Raw genomic sequence first — 25,065 nt, 5'->3', positions numbered from 1 at the left:
ATTTTTAATTCCTTACTCTGTAAATAACATCTTTCTTCTTACAACCACCGCTCCGGAATTCTGAGTTCCTTCCTTATCCTTTTTCATCACAATCTGGCGTCCGCGACAGGACCTCTCTTCCTAACATCTTAGAGAGAGCAGAATTCCAGGACGGTTCTGTAAGAGAAATGAGTATGGATCCGGAAAAGATAGTAGCTCTGGGTAAAGAACTGGGATATACTGGGGGAGAGCTTCGCGACTGGGTTGAGCAAGAACGCAACCGGCAACGCGAAGAACGCCACCTGTTACGAGACGAAGCACGGGAGTCAGCTAAAGAGGCACAGGACGCGGCTGATCGAGAGATCCGTAGATTGCAACAAGAACGGGAAGTGTTAGAACTGCGACTCCGACTGCGAGACAGTACCAGTTCAGATCGCAATGAAAACGAGATGGGTACCGGTGGGGCAGAAAATCAGGAAGCGCAAGCCAATTGTCGCAGCCCTCATAAACTCATTCCACCATTCAATGATAAACGAGACGACTTGGATGCTTTCCTCCAGCGTTTTGAAAGAGTCGCAAGCAGCCAAAACTGGCCTCCTGCCAAATGGGCATTATCATTAAGCTTGTGCCTCACCGGCGAGGCCCTGACTGTAGTTGGCAGGATGACTCCTGAGGAGTCCTTAGACTACGCAAAAGTCAAGCTAAGCCTGCTACAGCGGTTTCGCTATACGACCGAAGGGTACCGCGAGAAATTCAGGGATGGCAAACCCGAAGATGCGGAGACAGGGAGACAGTTCGCGGCTCGACTATTGGGATACTTTGACCGTTGGATCGAGACAGGAGAAACCCCTAAGACGTATGAAGGGTTAAGGGACCTGATAGTCTCAGAGCAGTTCCTGAAGAGATGCAACACAAAGCTATCTATACTCCTAAAAGAAAGAAACTGCAGGTCCCTGGAGAATCTGGCGACAACCGCAGACCACTTTCTTGAAGCACAGGGACAGACTAGCCTCTTTAAATTGAGAGATGACTCGGACCACAAGAGTGGAGGCTGTGGGAAAGAAGGCAATAAAACACAGCATTCTATAAGGGTAGCCAGTCGATGCTACCTCTGCAACAAACCTGGTCATAGAGCAGCCGATTGCTGGACGAGTTCCAAGGCTCCGCGTTCTTCTGCGTGTTGGAGGTGTGGAAAGGCTGGGCACAAAGCAGAAGCTTGTAACTGGAAGTCAGACCGAGAAAAAGACAAGGCTTCCCAGGCTTCCTGTGTGTTAACGACCGCTGACGAAACCGAATCAGAAAAGGCTTATGTCTTGTTAAAAAACGGGGACAAAATCCCAGTAGTAAATATGGCAGTTGGAAAACCTCCACGTTTCTTAGTAGACTATATGCCAGTGGTGAGAGGAGAAGTGGGAGGTCGAACGGTAACGGTCCTCAGAGACAGCGGCTGCAACACAGTTGTTGTAAAAAGAAGCCTGGTTCCAGATAACAAGCTAACTGGCTTTTCCAGTCCAGTTTTCCTTCTGGACAGGACGATTAAATATTTACCAGAGGCGGAGATTGAAGTAAAAACACCATACTTCACAGGCAGCTTGGTGGCGAAGTGTATGGATAACCCGTTATATGACTTGGTACTCGGAAATATTAAAGGAGTGAGGAGGATCGATGATCCCGATGAAGAATGGGATTGTGACAGAGGACAAATAGTGTCTGAAGCGAGAGAAGCGGAAATCGAAACTGATCAGACGGCAGTAGGAGGGGAAACTGCTAAAGAACTCGCGATGAGCGAGAAACGTGAAGAGAAAGACTGTAAGGTCTTGGAGAAAGTAAGTGATTGCGTAGGGGCGCTAGGAAAGGCGCCAGGCAAGAAAAACATTTCCGAGTTACCAGTCATGTCGGTGGAGCCAACACAAGTTGATAAAAGAAAGCTGAGAATGGCTCAGGAGAACGACAAAACGCTAAATAAGTGCTTTGCTTCCATCGGGAGAAAGTTCGTTTCAGAAAAGCCACACGAATCGGAATTCGTGTTACATGACGGAATCCTCTACAGGAGATATCGAACACCGTCCCGTAAGGAATGGGAGCAGTTAGTAGTACCAAAAGACTTTCGAATGATCGTGCTCAAATTGGCACATGAAGGAATTATGGCCGGCCATCAGGGAACAAAGAAAACCACTGATCGTGTACAAGAAGAATTCTACTGGCCGGGAGTAACGTCAGAAATAAAACGATTTGTAAAATCGTGTGACATTTGCCAGAGGACTGTTCCCAAGCACTTGGTGGCCAGGGCGCCCCTTGGAACCATGCCAATCATAGGGACACCCTTCCAACGAGTCGGCATAGACATCATCGGACCAATCAAGCCGAGTTCAGAAAATGGCAACAGATATATATTGACGATGATTGATTTTGCCACCAGATATCCAGATGCTGTCGCCTTGAAGAGCATGGAGACAACAGAGGTTGCAGAGGGCCTTCTTCAAATGTTTTCACGAGTAGGCCTACCCCAAGAAGTCCTAAGTGATCGGGGGTCCTGCTTTACGTCAGGCTTGATGAAGGAGATCAGTCGCCTGTTATCGCTGAGACAGTTGACTACCACGCCCCACCATCCTATGGGTAATGGACTTGTCGAGCGGCTGAATGGGACATTAAAACAAATGATTCGGAGGATGTGCCAAGAAAAGCCACGATGCTGGGATCGGTACCTGACCCCGTTGCTTTTCGCATATCGGGAAGTCCCACAGAGTAGTTTGGGGTTCTCCCCGTTTGATCTGCTTTACGGGAGATATGTTCGGGGTCCCATGACAGTTTTAAAAGAACTGTGGACTAACGAGAACATCGACCCTGAGACGAAAACAACCTACGGGTACATGGTCGATCTTCGGAAGAGGCTGGAAGACACGTGCAAAGTTGCCCACGAAGAACTAAGAAAAGCCCAGAAGATGCAAAAGGGATATTACGACAAGAAGAGTCGTGTACGCGAACTGCAAGAGGGAGATCCAGTGCTGATCTTGTTACCAACTGACAAAAATAAACTGATTCTGCAATGGAAGGGACCATTCCGAGTGGTGGAGAGAAGGAATGAACTGAATTACGTAATAGACCTTGGAGGAAAGACGACATTATTCCACGTCAATATGCTCAAAAAGTATGAGGAAAGAGAAGTTCTGGGCGCTCCTGAACAAGTCTTGGCTGGCCTCGCAGTAGAAGAGGAAGGTGAAGAACAGGAGGTCCCCCATGTCGGCCTTCGGCGTCAGCAAGACCACAATGATGTGCGGAAATCAGAAGAACTCTCAGAAGAACAGGTCACAGAGGTGGAAGAATTGCTAGAGTCGTTCCAAGAAGTATTCTCAGATCTTCCGGGTCGAACCAATCTCGTAAAATGCCGCTGAAACTAACAACAGATGTGCCAGTTCAAGTTCGACAGTACCCACTCGCCTTTGCGCTACAAGAAGCAATAGAAAACGAGATAGGTGACATGCTGAGTCTCGGCATAATTGAGAAATGCGACTTGCCCTACAACTCACCCGTGGTGGTAGTAAAGAAGAAGGACAAGACGACCCGATTATGCATCGATTTTCGACAACTAAATCAGGTGCTCGTACCTGATTGCGAACCGATACCCCGAGTCGACATGATGTTTGCTCAAGTCAGCACAAAGAAGTACTTTTCCAAATTTGATTTTGCGAAAGGTTACTGGCAAGTGCCAATGGCACACGGATCGGAGGACGCGACTGCGTTTTCAACGATGTCAGGGTTATATCGTTTCAAGTTCATGCCCTTCGGCATAAAAACAGCCCCAGCTGTATTCACTCGTTTAATGAGGGAAGTCCTGGATGGAGTACCAAACACACATCATTATTTTGATGATGTACTAATCGCAACTTCCAACTGGGAGGAACACGCGAAAACCCTGAGACAATTTTTAACGAGGGTAAAACAAGCTGGACTTACCATCAAGCCAAAGAAGACAGAGATCGGCTTCTCCCGGATAACATTTCTCGGACATCGAGTAGGACAAGGAACGTTTGAGCCGTTAACCGAGACTTCGGAGAAAATTCAAGGCGCTAAGAGACCGCAAACAAAGACGGAAGTCAGATCGTTCCTAGGATTAACGGGATATTACCGGGAATTTATTCCCCATTACGCTGAGACGTCGCTCCCTCTAACGGAACTGACAAAGAAAAAAGCACCCATCAAAGTCATCTGGGAAGACAAACACGCCAAAGCTTTTGAGGAGCTAAAGAAATCCCTCTCCAACAAACCGATTTTGAAGTCTCCGGATCTTTCGAGGGCTTTCATCCTGAGAACAGACGCTTCGGGAAGATGCTTGGGTGCTGTGCTAATGCAAGAGCACGATCGGATGATGCACCCTGTTGCGTATGCTAGCCGGCAGTTGTTGCCGCGAGAAGTTGCATATTCAGCAATCGAGCGAGAGTGTCTCGCCCTTGTATGGGCGGTGCAGAAATTTCACCTATTTCTGTTTGGAAAACACTTCACGGTTCAAAGCGACCATCAACCCTTACAATACATTCACTCTGCCAAACAACTCAACAGACGCGTGCTGCGATGGAGTCTGCTGCTGGCTGAATACGATTTTCATGTCATGTACATTCGGGGCAGTCAGAACTTTGGGGCTGACTATTTGAGCCGACTATAATACGCTTCCGTAAAGGATGAGATTACTCAAATAGTTGTGAGTACATCTATTTAGGTGAAACAATTGTTTTTTTTTCCTTTTCCAAAGTATGTAACATTTTGGTCTTTACATTGTGTTGTTCGATCTTATTTAAACAATTGTCTTTAAAAGGGGGGTGAATGTGATGATATGGGCTGAACAAACGACGAGGAAGACAACGCAGATGAACGCTGACAACACATGAATAACCAAAGATGAAGAAGACTGCAAGACCGTATCAGGGAATGAGAATAAGAAAAAAGAAGAGGAGGACAACACGAGGAGAGTGAACGGGACACACGCTCGAGGCGCTCGAAAAAGGCGGTTGGGCATCGGCACCCGGCTCAACACCAGCGGTCCCGGCAGTCTAGGAAGATTCCGACGGGCGCCAACAGGCCGGTGGGGACTTTGAACCTGCACACCGTGGACCGCCGCCGTTAGCCAAGCTGCAGCCAGCAACCCTACGCCTGGGCCGACCCAGCCTGCCAGGCTCCTGAACCAAAACGTTACGACAACGAGGCGTCTTCTCGGCAATAACATCGTGTGGGCCGTAAGTGAAGTCGGCGGACTGAACTTTGTACATATTTTGATGACTCTCGTAACTTGTGTTTTCCTACTCTATCTGACTTTTATTTTTAATTCCTTACTCTGTAAATAACATCTTTCTTCTTACAACCACCGCTCCGGAATTCTGAGTTCCTTCCTTATCCTTTCCCATCACAGTGACTACTACATACCCAACACTTTGCAATTTTAGAGGTTATTGGTGACGTGCGCGAACAATGACGTCGCTGTGAACGACCTTCCACGATTGGCCAAGCAAAAACCATGACGCCTAGAGTAGGATTATTTCTGCTGTATTCAACGGAGATAAAAGCAAAGTGAGACTCTCCACTCTGACGGTGTTGATTTTGGAAGGTGATGACTCGGCTTCCACCGAGCTTTTTTCCCACCACCGAGCTTGTCGCTTGCTGCTAGTATTCGGAGTCGTGACGTCAGGGATAGGAACCATCGCAAGCCGGCGACAGCCAGGTGGCGCCAGCAGAGTGAAAGCACACGGTTATACTCTCTCTCGTTGTAACTTGGCAAAGGGTAAACGTTAAGCCCCACATTCAATGCCGACGGCTTTGATATGCGCTACGTATACGAGCGCAACGCCCACATAAACAAACATGACGCAGCGAAACGCCTAATACTTCTTCGCAATAAAAGCGCACTCCGGTGATACGCAGTCACATTTCGATTGGCCCTCCAGGGCCGTACCTTCCGCCGTACTGTATCACGTGTTCTGCGCTCTGCTTTCAGCCATGTCGCGCCGCACAGTTTTGCCGGCGCTGCGGCCGCTTCTGCTCCTTTCGTCGCCGAGGACTCAAAGGAGTGCTCATCGGCGTTCAAATTGCAGATTTATGTTTTCGAATTCACAAGTTATACAAAGTGCTTAGGTGTGCTCGGAATCTTTTTTGTTTCAATATTCCCGAATGTAGCTCTCAAGTTGAAGTAAAACGCGTCCTCGACTATGCTCGAGGGACTTTCCTGGCCATTAACAATGAAATTCAGATACTTTTAAGTAATTACTTGCTTAACTTTCCTGAGCGTTCTGGTGATTCTACACTCTCAAAAGAAGGATGTAGCTTTACCCCCCCTTTGTCACAAATAATATACCTCAAACCGGCCTCAACTGCATTAGTTATTTTAATAACTTGTACAACACGGCTATCAAGCCACTCGTGAAATTTGGTACCGTCGGTTCAACGTCAGTGAGCTGTACATCCATCTTAAATTTTGGGGAGTATTCTATATAACGAACGGGTGTAAAGCTGCACCCTTTTTTAAGAGTGTAATTTGGTATTAATTGAACGTAATGTTGCTTCGCTTTCAAGTAATCACATTCGTATACGAACAATGCGGAACTGTGCTACCGTGGTTCTCTGTATTAATCAGAAAACTTTCAAACAAAAAAGTAGACTCTTTCGTGCTGAAACATGTACAGTGTATCCTAGCGTCGAGCACTGCTGGGAAGCAGAACATTCTGCCGCTGCATTATATAAAGTGTCTATTGCTGAAGCAAAACTCTGTTTCTTCTACTGTACTTTACAGTTTTTGTCGCGCACTAATCCTCGGCAGATGTGGAAGATAGTAAATTTCTCGGAAATACCTCTTCCATCACTAAAATAAAATTATGTTGATATGCTAGAACCAAAAAAAATGGCCAAGTGTACTAAACGATGTATTCACACAGCCCTTTTCGATGGGAAACAACCCTTTCTACGCTAATCAACACCGATTGAGTAGTGGTGCCATGGATACCCTTGTTATAGAGTGTGCCGTCATTATGAAAATCCTTGAACACCTAAAATTATGGTTATCATGTGGAGTGGATACGATTAATTTGAAGTTTTTAAAGGTCACTAGAATTTATTCCTCTATAATCCTGTCAAAGCTTTTCCAGCAGTCACTCCAGCGTGGCACTCTTCCAGAGCATTGGAAGGTGGAGTGGGTGATTCCTATCTATAAAAGTGGCGTTAAATCCTGTCGTCGTAATTTCCGTGCAAATTCCTTAACAAGCATACCTTGCAAAAATTTTAAAACACATAATCTATTAATATCTCATCAATTTTCTACTTTCACATGCTTTTTTCACCTGCACAAAATGACTTTCGAGAACTGTTTTCATGGAAGTGTCAATTATTAACACTTACCAATAATCCCCAAGTCTCACTAGATTGTTCATTTCGGGTTGATTGCATATTCTTAGATTTTCCAAAAGCATTTGAAAAGTTTTCACATGGGCTCCTTTTATATAAACTCAGTACCCTCAACAAATTAATCCCGTGTAATCGTTTGGATCAACTTTTTCCGAACTAACCCCTCACAGTTTGTTAACTGGTAAGGGCAATGACTCGCACTCCTCTCACGTGACTTCTGGTGTCCTCCAACGTTCTGACCTAAAATTTACTAATGACGTTCCAGCTCACGGCTCATCCTTCATTGGTCTGTTCGCCGACGACTGCGTTATATACTTTAAAATAGCTCATGATTATGATGTTCAGTCACTTTAGACTGACCTTAACAATGTTTCATCCTGGTGCGATAGATGGCAAACAAAAATTAACATTAACAAGCGTAAATCCGTGGGAGTATACGTCAAAATAAAACTTGTCCTTATTGCCATATCGAAAATGTCGTATTAAATTTTATATATGCGTATAAATACAGTGGCGTACACATAAATAAGAAACGTAAGTTGAATACTTATATTAAATATGTAAATAATACTGCTAACCGCATGCTCGGCTTCCTCAAAAGAAATTTCTCTCCGGAATCGCTGTCCTCCAAATTTCTCCTTTAAATATCCTTAGTTCGCAGTAGGCTCCAACACACAGCCACTATTTGCAATCCTGCTAAAACTTTAGCTTTATCACTAGAAGCCATTCAAGACCATTCCGTTCGTTTTATGATACATATCTCTCATCGCACATCAAGCTTGACAGCAAAGAAAATGACTTTAGAGCTGCCTGACTTGTGTCTTCGCAGAAAGGTATTCCCGCTTTGCTTATTTCATATGGTCTACCGCCATAACCCTACATTACGTCAGCATCTCTTAACCCAAACATCTTAGCTCTCATCAAGTGTCGATCATCAAAATGAAGTAGGCATTCCCCTTAGTCACTCATCAAGTTTAATCAGTCTTTCATACCGACGACATCAATGGATTGGTGTCGCCTTTCTGCACCTATTGCTGACATAGCCGAAAGCGCCAATTTAAAGATGCCAGTTGTGAGTTTGTTCTGCGTTCGAATTGATAGTTCCATGAGTCCCGTGTTATGTTTATCTGCCTCTGAATAGCTTTGTGCACGCATTTAGAAGTTTTGTTTGCTTTCTATTCACCTGACATTTTTTCTCACCGTACGTTATATAGACGATTTTTGTTCATTGCCTCCATAATGCCGTCGGTCACTGAATTAGCAAATAAAAAAATAAATAATCAAAAATTATCAAACTTCCTGTTTCATACTACAAATGCACACATTTGAAAAGAACACTGGTTTCAGCAAGAAAACTGCGTACAACTTCTCTCAGTATACAACACTAAATACACAAAGAAACTTAAATATTTTATTGGCATTTGGAAAAAGTTGTTTGTGGTGCTCCAGGTTTCGACGTCCTTGAGTAACTGCATATGCCCCGCTTACGGAGCAGAGTATCGCGATGGTGCTTCCAGGGCAGCCATGCTGAATCCAAGGCCGCACTGTGGGAAGCTACCGTCGCTCCTCTAGGAGATTCGGAGGCGCGTATGGCGTGGCTGAGGTGGCGCGCTGCGGCATGCGAAGCAGAGAAGATATAGTGCGCTGAAACGCCGCGCGTGCGCCGTCATCTCGTCATCTGCCTCCTATTTTTCTCTATGCCTTTGGTAAAACACAGTACCCGACGAAAACGTCGTCCCTTCGCAAGCCGTAGATACGCGTTGTTGTCTGGTCCGAGGTGCCAGGATGAGCCGGTCGCGTATCACTCCGCGAGCGCCGCAGACGCGAGCAACGCGATCGTGCACCGTGTCGTCTGCTTCCCAGTCTTTGAAAACATGTTTTAAAACATCGCTTGTGTTATAAAACAACGCGATTATACTATATCTAGTGGCTGCACATAGTGTTGAATGGTCAAGGAACCTTCCAGTTTGTTCGATTTTAGTCTAGGATGCATTTTTGCAAACGCAAAGCGAGAAACATGCTCCGCCCGAAACTCGGCGCCTGCAAGGTTGTTTCACCTCATGAGGTATACATCCAGTTCGACGCACGTGATCGCTTTTCCCCCAATGCGAAGTGGGCGGCGCAAGGAAAAGGAACGCGATACTCTGGCTGTGCAAGCAGAGCCAATATAGTTACTCTACAACGTCGCACCAGTGCTTCAAAGGTCGATGAAACGTTTGACCACCAATTCTTCAGGTGAACTCGAAAAGAACTAAGACAGAGATCTGTTAAGGTTTTTTGAATATTCTTGTAGACCAGCTTACCTTCCCCGAGACATTAAATTGTACAACCGAATGTGCTCGTTAGATCTCCAACTTGGCTGCCCGTGTAGTATTTATGCTTTCTAGCACTGGTGGCATAAGCAAGATCGATAGGCTTGCAAAGACAGAGAGAGCGATCGGAAGTCGCTTGCGACGCAAGCGGCAGTTCATGTTTGTGACCATCGAAAGGGTTTATACTTCGCCTCACCTTAGCAAGGGTCATTGTTATCCGCGCATGCTAAAAGTAATTACTTCAGATAAAGCCTTAGCTGCTCAACGAGCGCTCCTGCAGCGAGTGCTCCAGCCAAGGTAGCGAAGGCTACTCGCTCGCGCTTGAACAGCCGTCGCAGTTGGTCCATACTAAAGGCTGGTTCACACATATGCGTTAGTTTCGTTCGCATTCAACGGACACGTAATGAACGCCTCACCAGTGGGTGAGGCGTCCATAACCGAAAACGTTTGATCCTCACTTTCAGCACTCGGGTTACCTGTAGGCATGTTAGTATGGACGCGGCAAATTATGCCACAACCGAGAGCCAAACACTGACGTCTAACGGCATGAGCAATACCACTTTATTTAGGAGTGGAACTGAACCCTTCAAAAAATATTCGAAACCCAAACTTTCATAGCGCTGCACAAGATAGGTAGTAGGGAACATTTCTGTGTGTGCATAAATCCAGTGGAAATAATAAAGTCTGTTGAGGTCCTCAAGTGGCTCTCGTATTGCCCAAGTAAGCTATCGAAGGTTCCTAAATCTTTGAATTTCAAGGACGCGTTTTTCTTCAAAACTATTTTTTCTAGTACCTTCATGCTTGGAATTACTCAGAAGTTGGGATGTTCACAGGTTATCTTTATTCTACTTTCCAGCTATCGGTATGTTGCGAATTAATTTAGACTGGCCGCCTGCATTAGACATGGCTCTATAGTCAAGGCACCTAACTTGTCTGTACACTGTCATCAGGAGGTGTTGGTCACGGATGATGATTATTGAAAACACCAATACCAGTAGGTGAGGCGTCCATAGCTGATCTCCGGTTCGCCAATTAAGGTAAAACAGTGCTGTGCTTGCTCGAGCTCGAAAGAAACACGTAGTGGTACATATGATACGGTTTAATTATATCTTCATGCACACAGTCCGTCTGCACACTACAAGCAGTAGAAAGTCGAACGTTGTGCTGACATTAGCACACTACTTACCACCTCTTTGCCTGTTGCTGTGTGTGAATATCACTAAGGAAATTGGTATTTTCTTTAGAAATTCTATGAAGAGACAAGTCTCTTCTTCACCAAACTCAGGCGGCACTTCAACGGGCAGGTCGGTCAACTTGATGACTTGGAGCACGTGTTTGACAAATCCTTGAATGAGTACGATATTCTCTCAGTATGGGGCACATCTCACGGCCAGATTGTCAAACGTGCGGCAGAAGAACGAGGATAAAGATCTTCAATAACGTCATTTTTACCTCTAGAGTGGTAGTTGAATGTCAAGACTTCCTTGTGCGGTCACGTAAACACTTGAGTTGATGTCCATAGATGATTGCGCTGAATCGGCGTTTTATTTTTGCTGAACATTACAGCAACCCTTGCCCACTTCGGCTAGACTTGATATTTTAAAGTCAGGTCTCTCCCACAGTAGTTTTGAAATACACAAACCCTAAAATACTTTGATTATACATTTAACAAAACTCCGTTCTTTTCCAAACCGTCACAAGCTCACTGGGTGATTTCCAGGTATAGAGTGGCATACTGGGAAACAAGGCCGTAATTCATTTATGGTCAATATTCGGCTTCAGTTAAATGTCGGAAAATCATAAATTGGTAAAACCCTCATTGCAAACGAACCGTGAGGCGCTCGAGTAGTCTTCAATTGCTCACGCCCATCGCAAGCAGATTAATGAATATACGTGTGCTAGATTAGAAACCTTGGGGTTTCTTTTCCTTTTTCTTTAATAATTTGGGTTTTTTTCTGTGTGTGTGTGTGTTTTTTTTTTTCTTTAATTTGGTGGAGGACACGTGATAATTTCTATTGTCTGTTTTGGTGCAAACGTTTATTGTAAATTTTGAAGAAATATATTGATCAATACAGTTAACTTTTTTGAAAATTCAGTACGATCTGGTGGCTCAATTGCAGTAGCCCTTTCGACAAACTAATGGCTGTCGCGAAACTGTAATTCATCGGGCACCGTCACTTCCGCAACTCAATATCAGGCGAGATTTAGTTCTTTGATTACCGCCTAATTCTTTCTTGATTTGTTTCAATTTGGATGGTGCGGACATAACAACCGAAGTGTACAATGGGTCTACCTTTAAGCCGGAGTCGCACTGCTTTAACACCACACAAAGTACAGTCTGCACACATATTCGAACGCGAGTCACCTTGAGATCCGTGCTTCGAATGCCGTATGACAATGAGTTCACGGAGAAAACTTGGAACGCGGCATTCGAACCGCGGATGTTGCGGTGGCTCGTGTTTGCAGACTGTCCTTTGTATGACGGATGACCAGCTTTAACGAGACACTGAAATCAAGAAAAAGAGAAAAGGAGAGAGAAAGACAGAGAGAAAACATATTGAATAACCAGAGCTGGCAGTAATGTAATTACTGTAATGAAATTACAGTAATTTAATTACTTGTTCCAGTAATTAGTAATGTAATTCATTACTTTTTGTAGCAGGTAATTTAGTAATGCAATGAATTACTCCAGCGACGGTAATTGTAATTAAATTACCTAATTACTTTTTCGCACCAGGCATATTTTTGTGTCCACAATACACAAGAGCGCTTTTCTTTTTACTTTACTTTTTCTTTTTCCGCGGCCGAAGAGCGTTCTTTTTCCAAAAAATGCTCTTCGGTCGCCGCAATGTTGCTGATGCTGATGCGGCTGGTGCGACTCTCGCGCCCGCTATAAGCTAGACATTTTCTGCCACTCTCTTGAACTGTGAGAACCCGCTCAGCGCGATTCTCTACCTATGTTTTGCGGTTTTGCATTCGACGTTTTCTGGCCCCTCTTGAAAGTTTCCGCTTACTTTTTCTGATGCATGCTGCGTACCCTCTCTGTGTTATCTTCCACTGTGAGAAATAGGGCCGGTAAGTGTATGCCATTCGAGCTTTTCTGCTTGACATTCTCGGGAAACGAAGGAGGGGACGTAGGTCGAACTAAGGCCCCTGGTAGAACGGCCCTCGACGCGGTTTTGCGAGCAATGACAATTGTTTTCCCCCCACCAGAGATAATCCGCGTAGGGTCCTCAGTCATTTCCAAAAGTAGTTGTCCGGGTTGGAGTGGGAAACGGATCAGTCGCGTGCGTTCCTCTGTACATCGGTAAACATGCAACAGAGAGTTCTAGCTGTGTGCTATGAACTGTGTAAATAATGTAAATAAAGTTATCTGTAAAAGGAAGTTATCAATACCTCATTTATATTTAAAAGTATGCAAAAGTAATGCGAAAGTAATGTCATTACTTTTAAAAGTAATTTGTAATGGTAATTAATTACTTTCTGGCTGTGGTAATTCGTAATGTAATTTAATTACATTTCAGCAATTTTTAGCAAAGTAATTAGTAATGTAATTTAATTACAAAATATGAGTAATTTGGCCAGCTCTGTGAATAACCTTTAGCTCAAGGTTTTAAAAAACTGTTTTTAAATATTTTAGTGTAATAATGGGATACATAATTCATAAAAAAAATGAAGCTTTCACGAAAAATGAACAAAATTTGGCGGAATATTTACGCCGTCATGCGCAAATTAGGTGGACGTTACGACCCGTTCTAGGACCTCCCACAAAAACGGTTGCTTCGCCAATTACTTTGCTTGACTGCTTGGCCGAACAAGTTCGCAGGCCTAATGTATCACTGGCTCGGCGTCCACTCGGTCTACTCCGCCGTCTCACACCCGCCTTCCTGCTAGTCGGGTGGGGAGACGCGCGGAAGTGTACGACATCGTCTGCTATAGGCTCCTTGCACATGACGTCACTTCTGATACCCTCCAGAGAAGAGGGGAAGAAGGAGCTTCCCTCTTATCAGGACCCTCCTTTGTGCCTCCCGGATTAGCACAGGCGTCGCTATTCTCCTCCCAGGAGATTATAAAAGATTAACCTGTCACTCAAAATTCTTACAAAAGCAGCTTCCCTCTCCTCCTTTTACTTGGTGTGCAAAAGTATGCGATGTGACGTCAGTGCAAGGAGCGTATTTGAAGCGTATTGTTATTGTAATGTACGCGAGAGGCTCAGCTCGCACCAGTGTGCGGTTTCGAATCAAAGCAGACGGCAGTTAGTCTAAAATCGGTCAGTTACAATTTTTTTTCTTTCAAGCTTGTGGCTTTAAAGAGCATACAGAAATATCTTTATACATGCATTTATGTACACAGTCGGACGCGGTTCGCCCGAACACGGCACGGACGCTTTTCTGCGGGGTGCTTAAAGGTCAAATCAATGAAGGGCATCTTGAAAATCAAGAAGGACGTCAAGAACTATTCACTGACATTGGATCAGTACCAACTTATGCATGCAGACGATAAAAAAGAGATAGAAACCCAAGTAATGAGTGCAATTTACAATAAAAAAAAACATTTTTTTATTCACTCTGCTTATGTCCCTACTGAAAAAAACCATTTGGCGCCTATATGAAAATAAACGGGTCCATACCGGTAACAGTTTCACCATAGCGGTCACCAGTTTGTCAAAGGGGTCCCCCGTATGAGCCATAACGGACACCTATTTGGACAAACAGGTCACTCCTTTGGCAAACGGGTCGCTCGTCTGGGCAAATGGGCGACTCGTTTGGGCAAATGGGCGACTCGTTTAGGCAAATGGGCGACTCGTTTGGGCAAAGTTGTCGCACGTTTGCTCAAACCGGTGACCATGTTGCAAACTGTACCGGTTTAATCAAACGGCTCTCCGGAGCCCGTTTGATATTGAACGTGCAGATCGGCGGCGTCGGCACGCCTAGCGTTTCAGCCGTCGCAGCCAATGTTTCCGGAAGGCTGGGAGCGCCGGTTCATCGATTTCAGATCGACCGCGTTATGCAAGTAATTATATTTATATTTCAATTGCGCTGATTTTCGATTATACTGCAACTAAAACTAACACTTTTCTTTTTGTTTGTTTTACGTAAACGCGCGACGTTGGTGAGCCGATATTTCTGACAGAACTTTAAAACTTTGTCCATCTTTGTTGCCTCAATTTACTTATTCAGCTCGAATCTCTCTCGCAGAAGACGTGACCGCGTGAAAGAATGTACGTCTAGACTCCGTTTCACTTTAATTCAAGACGCAGCGAAGGTAGCACGCGTACACGCGGCTGCAATAACATCGAGCATTACGAGAGCACGCCCGCCGTTGCAGCACTCAAACTACGAGCTCGCGCTGAGTACTTTATTCGCACGGGCGCAAGCCGAGCTTCTGGCCGCCCCGCCGCCATTTCCAAGGTTCGAGCGTGCTAAAATGCGCGCGCGCGCGCGTTTGTTTTTCGAGGCTACAAAAACACATGTCACTGGAATGCCTGGGGAGAGGGAGACGGGCTGTCCCGGTGGTCCCAGCGCCTTGACCTCGCCCCCTCCCTCCTCTCTTGTCACCCCTGTCACGTGACCCACAGCAGCGCGCGAGCTACACGCTGATAAGCATGGAGATCCGGAAGGGCGCGCCTTGCAGCCGCTTTTTTCTTTGTCTGCTTGTTGTCAGTTGCTGCTCGAAGTTCGCTCATCCTACCAGCTTCAATCTGTCGCCTAACCCTGCGGTCTTATTGGGATGTCTCTCGACAACGTATTGGATGTGCACCAAAGCTATCAGAGTTCGAAAAGTCCCACGTGTATACACCAACTCAACTCTCCTACGTCACGCCGCGGTGGTGGCGCGCCGGACGCACTTCCGGTCTGGGGCGGTGGGCAGAAGTCACCGTGCCAGACATGCATTCCTGTGTTCCTTTGGAAGAAACGAGACAAAAAACCTGCCTTCTCGTCAAAATGCTGCGATGGGGGCTTTACCAAGACAGTCTGGAAAGGTTTGAAGATCAGTTTTCATGTGTTTTTGCACCCTCCGTTCGTCCGAGAACGTGGATAGTAGCCGTGAAAAGGGCAAACCAGACGCTGTCGAACTACGATTGCGTGTGCGGGCCACAATTTGTGGTCGCCAGATGTATTTGCATTGTGCTAACATGAACGAGAGAAAACCCCCAAGTTGTCCGGACCACCCACGGGTTCAGTGCGTCCTCAAATTCACACGGCCGCCTGATCGTTCGAACTTTCGTCTGCTCTTTCAAAGTTGTCTGCTTTTTGTCTTCTGCTCGTTCAAACAAAAGCGGCCCATAGACCAAACTTTGACCCGGTGATTGCAATAAGAAGTAATTGCAGGCCTCAAAAGGCTTAAGTACACTGTAAAAAATGGACCGTAAATTTTACGGTCAAATACCAGGCAGCTGATGCTGCCAAACTTGTACAGTTAAAATAACGGTGCACTGTAAATCTGGTTTACGATAAATTTAAACGGGGACCGTAGAAATCTACGGTCGGCCTTCAAATTTACGGTAAAAAGATTTACAGCGCGCCGTTATTTTTACGGTGCAATTTAAACGGCGACCGTAGATTTCTACGGTCACCGTTTAAATTTATCGTAAACCAGATTTACAGTGCACCGTTATTTTTACTGCACAATTTTGGCAGCATCAGCTGCCTGGTATTTGACCGTAAATTTTACGGTCCATTTTTTACAGTGTAGATAATCCGCACAGTCAGAAATTTCAACTTTTAAACATGTATAGTCCGCGGACTATAGAAGGTATTAGTTGCTGTTTTAATCTGAAAATTTTACTGAAAAGGAAGGGTTGGTTATGTCAACACTAACTTTATGCGACCGTAAAGTGTTAAAAACTGATACTGGACCACGCCATTATAGTCATTTGAACAAAGTAAAACATAGAGCGTAAAAAAAAAGGTCGGCCGAGTATTTTGGGGTTGTTGTGTTGCACTGTTCAACTGACTTTAATCGCGCATATCTAAAGTGAATAAGCAGTTATGCACAGAAAATTTTGTCTGCGGCGAGGTCGGCTGCTCTTGCAGCACCCGATGCATTATTATTCGTGACCGTGCTGTCAAAGAAAAGTAAAAAGATATATCTATTTGCATTTCCATTTATATTCCGACATGTCAATTAACTCAAGAACCTTTGAGTTCACGTATGTTTCCTTGTTTTTTATTCGGGTTCCTCGATCAGGGTTGATCCGAACGACATCTGTAAGAACAGATATACGAAGTATTTTTTTTTACAATCTCAGCTTATAATACGCGTTAAAAATAATGAGACAATAAATACCTAAATTGGCCAGTGACTAATGCTTTTGAAACACAGATCTTTTCAATATGCCTAAGTAGCCTGGCACTTAATCTTGCAAGTTAATAAAACTCCCCCATATGAACTTCTAAATTCACATAGACACTTTTTTACCAAACCCATACCAGGCTAAGGACCGAACAGCCATTCACCGAATTACATATTTTGTTGACTTGTAAAATGCAAATAAAGAACGAAAGGGAATATCTACCAGTTCTCAACTATAGTCGTTTATAAAGCAACACATTATAACCTTTTACAATAGTAACTAAGGTTGCTATATAGGGAACCGCATTCAAAACTGTATAATAGATCATTGCTTTTTTTCCTCGTTCTGCGCTAATAAATTACTCTCAAATTAGTTGTCTTTATGTTAAGCAACTTGCCTATCTTGGAATATACACACTGCTATTATTATGTAACAACAATGTTCAATCGAGACACTTTTAACAAGACCTTTACATCTTCGGGATATTGAAAATGTTTAAGTTCAGAATATATATCTCTACTGGATCCAAAGCTGCAACAGCAGCCCTTGGAACTGATTTCTATTTTTGTTCTGTAAAAATTAAAAGTGGAAATAAAAGCCTCGTTATTTTGAATAAACATTTTAAGTCTTTTTGAATGAAGACTAGTCGCCAGTGGCGTCGTGAGGCAGGTACAGTCATTTCTTAGAGTATAGCTCATCCTAAGTTATAACAGAGACAATGCTATGAAGAAAAAATTATATTTGAATTTTTTAAACGAAAAGTACCACTCATTAAAATATCGTTTGGCAGCATGTATTCGCACACTACAAAATATATTTGAGTAAGCGAAGGACAGGAAACACGAAATAAAATAATCCGACTTGCTTTTTATTCTACAATATCTCACCATAGCATGCCTCTAGCATTGATAAGAACTCTCGCTGCACAAGTTTTCATGCAAGCAATGGACATTCTAAAACAAGGAGCTCAGTCTGGAGCCGTTGCTGAAACATGTTAGATCAGATGAAGTATACAAAGGAACAAACAAAAAAACACACCGAATGATGCCAAGAAGCACAAATGAGCTCAGTACCTTTGAATAAACTCCAAGGTGATGCAAATCTCTTTTCTGTGTACGCAGCGTTGAAAACGTAGTACGCGCTGAATAGTACAGCCAGTGCGTGGTCGAACATGTGAATTTCGTCCATCACAGTTATCCCATCAATTGAGATCGAGTACATGCTGGCTGAGTAGATGCTTTCCCCTAGAAAAGAAAGGATAAAACAAAGGGCGTGAAGGCAGATATAAATTGTAGTAAATTGCAGAACTATAATTGTCGTTCAAAATCATTATAAAATTATAGGTAATATTGATTACTTGGGGTTCGGAAAGTGATCAGTGAATGCTCACTGATCACTTTCCGATCGGTGGTGCATCTTGAATCATCTTAGTTACAGACTGCCCTTACTGACAGGCACCAACACAAAATACCTCCAAAACACCGGGTAAGTGGGACTCGCTGCGAGGCTCGGTAAATACCTGGCCCATAGATTTGTTTTCTAGGGGGTAATTTAGTGCCTCTTTAACGGGGACATACGGAGCAAACCGGTCCTTTTGACCACAACTACGTCCTAAGTACATACTCACCGTTTCCACACAAGGAAAGTGCTTTCTCAAATATGCAGATTTCATGTGTTCTGGAAGAAAGGCGGTAGATTTCAGGTTCGTAACATCATTGTATAATGATGTTATGAACTCAATGATGTTATGAGCCTCGACTGAATCAAGCACGTTTTGAAGGCTTTCAGCAAGTTTGCCGAACAGGTATTGTTTGTACAAGAAATGCCGACGTTGAAATTCATAAATGATTTTTTGAACTGTTGATACCGGCATAAGAAGCTTTCCGTTGAACTTCAGGCACAAAAAAAAACACAAAAAAACAACAAACAAGGTCGTATTTTACGGCCGTTCTTTTTTCTTCTGCAGACAGAGACATTAACACGTCGTAGCTATCATCAGGGGATTGCATCACGTTAACAGAACCGTCTTCATTAGAATCCGCACTAGTCGACTGAATCGAAGAGTCCTCAACCTGAAGCGGGTCTACAGGCGATGCGCTGTCGCCCAAGAAACCCGTCGCTCGTAAATGCGCCCAGTTCAAATGTGTCGTGAACTATGATTTCACACCTTCTGACAGTTGGAGCACGAACACGAAACCAAAATACCGTCGGTGATGTGGCCTTTTAGATGCTTTAGCAAAGCCTCCTTTGTGTGGCACTCCTCTAAGCATGCTGGCAAAGTCCATTGAAAGCTTTCCAAACTCTTCGAAGCAAACCGTACTTACCCTAGGCGTTCAAATGCCTACCCTACCGAAAAATCCGGTATAACTTTTCACTATCCGGATTATGGAACCGGAAATTTGTTACTGGAAACCCGAAATCCAGATTGCAGACAAAGGAATTATTTCTGAAAACCTAAATTCCAGAAAGATTCCAGATAGATTCCAGATAAATTTCCGGTTCCATAATCCGGATAGCGAAAAGTTATACCGGATTTTTCGGTAGGGTATGTCTTCTCAAAACATGACACCTGAGAGCATCATACGTAGCAAACTAGCGACAGCATCCTTCGTCCACACACGGAAGAATTCGAGAGCTGAAAACGTGCTTATAGAATTGCGCAACCAGCAAGCGTGCTTGAACAGAAACTACAAATTCTGGAAGTAGACATATTTTGGGGTGTTGTATTTATGCCACCGTTACACTATCCTTGCCAAGCAAGCAGCAGATTGATAATGAAATACCTGTCTCGAGTATCCAGTTGCCTTCCGCTCCAAATTTTCAGGTGCACAAAAATCCGGGAATTCCACGAACGAACGAGGACAAAACGGCGCGGAGACGGGCGGGAAGGCGGGAAAATGAACCGAACGTTCGCTTCTTCCGCTTCTTCCGCAACGTTGGCGTCCCAACCAACGTTGCTTTCTTTTGTCGACGCTTCTAGCTCGTCGCATTGTTGCTCTACTGTTTGCTCTTCAATCTTTTTTTTTTTTTTTTTCTTTTTTTTTTTTTTTTTACAGTTAAGGCAGTTACGTTTTGCGTTGGCGCGGACAAAGAAAGGAGGTGAAGGGGCGAGAGGAGGCTCTCTGGGTTCCCGCAGCTTCCGAAGGTCAAGCGTGGTGACCAATTAGCGGTGTGCGTCTTTTCTTTCTGTTTTCTTGCTCCATGAAGTTTTGCGTTTCCCTCTCGCTCTTTTTTGCTCGTTTACGGTGCATTTCAGGTAATTCCTCTTCACGGCGTTCTTGCAGTTTTTATTAGCGTATAGCGCCGTAAATTTGACGGCTATTTTTTACAGTGTAGGCTCGGTGTAAACAGTAGATACAAGATGTTAATTATTCGTACCGGTGGCCATCACCTACTTCTTACGATTGGTCTGTTCCCGCTTCCGATTTTCAGTATCGACGTCGATCATCGCCGCTACCTTTTACACTTTTGCAGCACGAGCGACGTCGCGATTGAAAATAGCTACAAGAATCTCTTCATGGTTTTGGCGTCCATTTCTACAGCGTTCGTGCGAATGAATCGCCGCACGTCAAATAATTTACGGAAAGTTTAGCGGCGTAACGAGCCTTGATAATTTCGCTCAGGCGATTCAAGTGGTAAGACATTGCGATGAGGACGTAGAATTGACAACTCCAACGCGAAAAAGAGTATGCAGACTCACACAGACGCCTACAACGTGACATTCGAATGGTTTGTTGACGCGGGACGCGGTGCTTCTTGCCCGTACTCCATTGCGCGTGCGTTCGAACTGTCGTCTGCTCTTTCAAACTTGGCTGCTTTTTGTCGTCAGCTCGTTCAAATGACAGCGGCCCGTAAACCAAACGTTGACCCGGTAATTGCGATAAGAACTAAGTGCAGGCCTCAAAACACATTTGAAGGTTGGTTGGGGTAAGTCGGCTAAGTGTAAACAGATACAAGAAGTTGTTGATTATTGTTACCAGTGGATATCACCAACTTGTAATGCCCGATTCTACTTGCGGTTTTTAGTATCGATGTCCGCCATCTCAGCTACGGTCCACGCTTTTGCAGTCCGAGCGACGTCGCGACTGAGAATAGCGAGCAGAATCTCATCGTGGGAGTCAGGCTTTAGCGCCCATTCTGCGGCGTCCACGTGAAATGAATCGCCGCACGTCACATTATTCACGCAAATTTTTGCCTCGATAGTTTTGCTGAAGCCGCTCAAGTAAGCAGACATTGTTAGGAGGACGTAGAATCAACAATTCCAACGCGAAAAAGAGCACAGGGACTCCCACCGACGCCGACAACAACGCAATTCAATGGTTTGTTTATGGGCGACGGCGGGCTTCTTGCCCACCATCCTCCGCGCGTGCGCGGCGCCGGTGGCGTCCGCTAGGGGCGCTCCGGTTTGTTTGTAAACATGAGTTGGTGTATATCGGCAACGAGCGATTCTTCAAAGAAGTCGCAAATTTTTGCGGTTTGGTTGGGTTCGGCAAATGACAACTTGTGCGCCGCATCGTGTTGAAACTTCCAAGGAGCCGTTCCCTCTTGTTTGTGTTTGTGTGGTTGTCCTGCTTTGACCATGTAGACAAATATCACGGATTACATCTTTCAAGTCCGCTATTGTTATGGTAAGTGCACTGCAACCTACGTGTTGGCAACGATTGACCGTTCTTCTACGCGTACTCTTCCAGATTATCTATAGAATTATGCAGTGCCTACTCGCGTGGCAGCCGGTAGAATAATTTCCCCAAAAGTCTACCTCTATAGTCTTCACAAATCGCTTGCACGTTTGTACTTGTCTACAGAAGAGGTAATAAACTTCGAGGAGAATTGAAAACAATCTTTTGTGTCGGTTTTCCTCTCCATTTACAAGCACCTACGCGAGCGCATTTGTTCTACGTGTTTTCTCCATGTTATAAATACGTTTATGAGTTTTGGGACGTCTTAATATGTTTAAGATAACCAACCTCCCAGACGATACCCATTTAGGGCTAGCGCATAATTTGCCAATTCGAATGGCACGTTCAAACGTGTGGTCACGTACCAGGTCGAACGGGCACCCGTATCAAACGGGCGCCTGTACCAAACGGTAATCCGTATCAAACGGGTACCGTTTCAAACGGGTACCCGTATCCCATAATCACGTTTGATCCAAACGGATCGACAAGTTTGATTCAAACGGGCGACCAGTTTGCCACCCGTTTGAATTTCAAACGTTTTTTTCTCAGTAGGGGTAGTATGGTTGAAAAGGTAAATTTTTTATAGCGTTCAAGATATCATATCTGCATAATCAAAAAATTATAAAATCAAAGACAGTAAGTAATCACGTATTTCCCGATACGTTCAGCACAATAATAATAAAATAAATACCATTTATAAACAGCCTACTTTTACGTGTTTTACCCGTTCGAAAATTTAGGTACTTTATTAGGATATAAATATCGCACATTATTAATAGTAGCATCACATTGATATTGGCTCTCCTTGTACATGCCCTGAGTTGTAATTCTTTAATTTTATTATTGCGTAGACTCATCGCTTGTCCTTCCAGATTATATGTTGACCATAGCATATTGGACCCGCAAAATTGGCAAGATTAAAGGGACCATGAAATCATTTCAAAATCCAATTTCATCCACCGCACGTCGTAAAAGGTGTGAAAAGGAACACAAAAACACAAGACTAGGGAGCCAAAAAAATTATTTGCTATAGAACTTTTAAAAGAAAACTGGACTCTTTTGCGACTTCTTTCCTTCGAAAGCTCTGCCTTTTCACTACGATGCATACGCAGAAACGGTGCACGTCAGCCTAATCCACATCGCCTATTGGGTAAGAGCCTACCTCACCAGCACCGCGATCGTAAACAATAAATAGCCGGCGAATGTTTCCTAAAAGTTTTGTTAAATAATATTCAGATCCACATTTTGTAGCATAATTAGAGATGTGTGGCGAAAATTGCCAAATTTGATAATGCTGAGAGCCAAGCGCCATCTATCGTGTGGTAAACGAAGCAACTACTGCGCGTGCGCAGTAGGGCAGGGCCAAGTTCAGAACGGTTATTTCCTTTGGTTTCCTTCCTCTCAAAACTCTGACTGACTGAACGTTTATTTTTCTACGTGTTCATCTCGCACGTGCCGACTTCAAGCAGCAAGAAAGAAATGTACTTGAAACAAACCACGACGAACAAGAACGCTGGATCCACAAACACCCGAGAAGAGCGACAACAGCCGCGAATCCCGCTCCGACGAAGCTCTCAGAATATAGGCCTAGCAGGCACTCCGACTCGGCGCAGCGTTGCTTCGTCGCAAGACCGTCTGCCTACGACCGGCTGGCGTACTGAATGGAATATGCCCGCGCTACCCTTGTGGACCCTTCCGTATTATAGTTTGATCGCTGACCTCAATTTTAGGTTAAGAGGTGAGGTCAATCTCTTCCCCTTGTTTTCCGAGGCAGTGTTGACGAACACTCGTCGAAAAGGGACCCTCGTCGATCCTCTCCTTGTTTTGTGTGATATAGAGCTGAAATAAACGCTGTATGGATTACCTTCGTAGCACGGTATGTACACTTTGTTATTGGTATGCCATTTTTATTCTGACAGACTGCACGTCACTGTCGAGCTGTAACAGTTCGTGGGAGGTATACGTGCAATACCGGTCCAACCTTTCTTTGCCGAGTGTCGCGTCAGTATCGAGTTGCAATTGTAAAAGATCGGTCCCGAAGCGCTTACCAACAGCGCGAATACAGCACTTCATCAAACGCGCGCGTCCGCTCCGAGTGTGTACAGGTATTTACGTGGCTCTTGCTGACAGTTCAAACGTATCTTTTTTAACGTCGGCTCGCTCCTGCATCTCCGAGACCGCGAAAAACGCCGCGGCAAATTGTTCCCATCTGCACTTCCCAACAGGCATACCGGCGTATGGGACTAGTCCCATGCTGTCGCTGTAGCGCAACGTATCTCATTGAATTTCGCTCAGCTGCGATGCGGCGATGAGAGGCGCCGATTCAGAAAATACGTCGGTGACATCGGCGCAGTAAAACCCACCGGCGCACCCCAACTCGCTAACGCTCACATCTCCTACTGCAGAGAGAACTTCCGGTTCCGGAAACATCGTACGTCACGGCTTGTTTTGCGGTCAAGAAAAAGTCGATATTTCATTAATTTTTTGTGTAGAAGTTAATAAACCGAGACGAAAACGGATGCCTGCTCGGCATTCAGTGAACATTGACGGTTTATTGTAAAAGTTATCTGGAAAAAGTAAAAAAGTCATTTCATGGTCCCTTTAACAACACTCACTGATTAAAACCAAACTTTAACTAACTCAATTGAGAATTTAGAGTATTCTTAAAGATACCTGCTATTCGCTACATCCCAAGTAGCATACGTTATTCTTGTTATTCTCCGGCGAAGAGACACAATGCACACACGTTTACCCATGAAATGCAGAGAAGCACCGCAAAAGTAGACTGGTTGCTGTATGTTCAAAGTTGAAGCCGGAAGGTTCATAGACACACCAGCGCCAGTTGAACCTCTAGCATGTACTGTAATACCTTAATGATAAGAACACTCTCTACCATCGTCTGCGATCCCCGCAAGACGCTTCCATGAAACGAGCGCGTTACTGTCCGCCATCACCAGCGCCCGTTTATGAGTTCGACACCGTCTGCCACTGTCTGGAATGCCCGCAAAGAAGCGACAAACAAAGCTGCGTTTTAGCGTTCCGTCCTGCACAAACCATGGTTCAATATATGCGTCTCTCGATGTGCCCTAAAAAGTGATCGAAAAGACTAAACAAAATTATCAGAATGAATATGCGGTATTCTGAGCGTTTTCTAATCTTGTTGTTTTATTGCAGAGCGTCCGCGAGGAAGGCTTGTGTGCGAAATGACGCACAGCCGAAAGGCAACTATACAAATGTTACCCGTTGCAAGCCAAATGCGCTGCTCAGAATGTTTAAGCTACAGGCCTCGGGAGCGAAATGATGTAAAATATACCTGACAAAATCTGATGCGAGGCGAACAGACGAACACGCAATTGCTTCCGTCCCGTGAAAACGGCCCCCAAATTCTTACCATTGTAGATATACGATCAGTACT

The 25,065-nt window shown here is 44.6% G+C and overlaps 1 protein-coding gene across 1 annotated transcript; it reads left to right on the top strand.

Moving 5' to 3' along the window:
- The first annotated feature begins 641 nt into the window (after positions 1 to 641).
- LOC115328516 lies at positions 642 to 3,371 on the top strand. Its single transcript, XM_040215742.1, has one exon. The coding sequence runs from the start codon at positions 642 to 644 to the stop codon at positions 3,369 to 3,371; it is 2,730 nt and encodes a 909-aa protein (XP_040071676.1).
- Positions 3,372 to 25,065: the final 21,694 nt, after the last annotated feature.

This window comes from Ixodes scapularis, unplaced genomic scaffold (assembly GCF_016920785.2).
Source record: "Ixodes scapularis isolate PalLabHiFi unplaced genomic scaffold, ASM1692078v2 PGA_scaffold11__112_contigs__length_91849675, whole genome shotgun sequence".
In the NCBI taxonomy this organism is placed as follows: domain Eukaryota; kingdom Metazoa; phylum Arthropoda; class Arachnida; order Ixodida; family Ixodidae; genus Ixodes; species Ixodes scapularis.
Note: the sequence above shows the minus strand (reverse complement) of the source record. Positions and strands in the feature narration are given on the sequence as shown.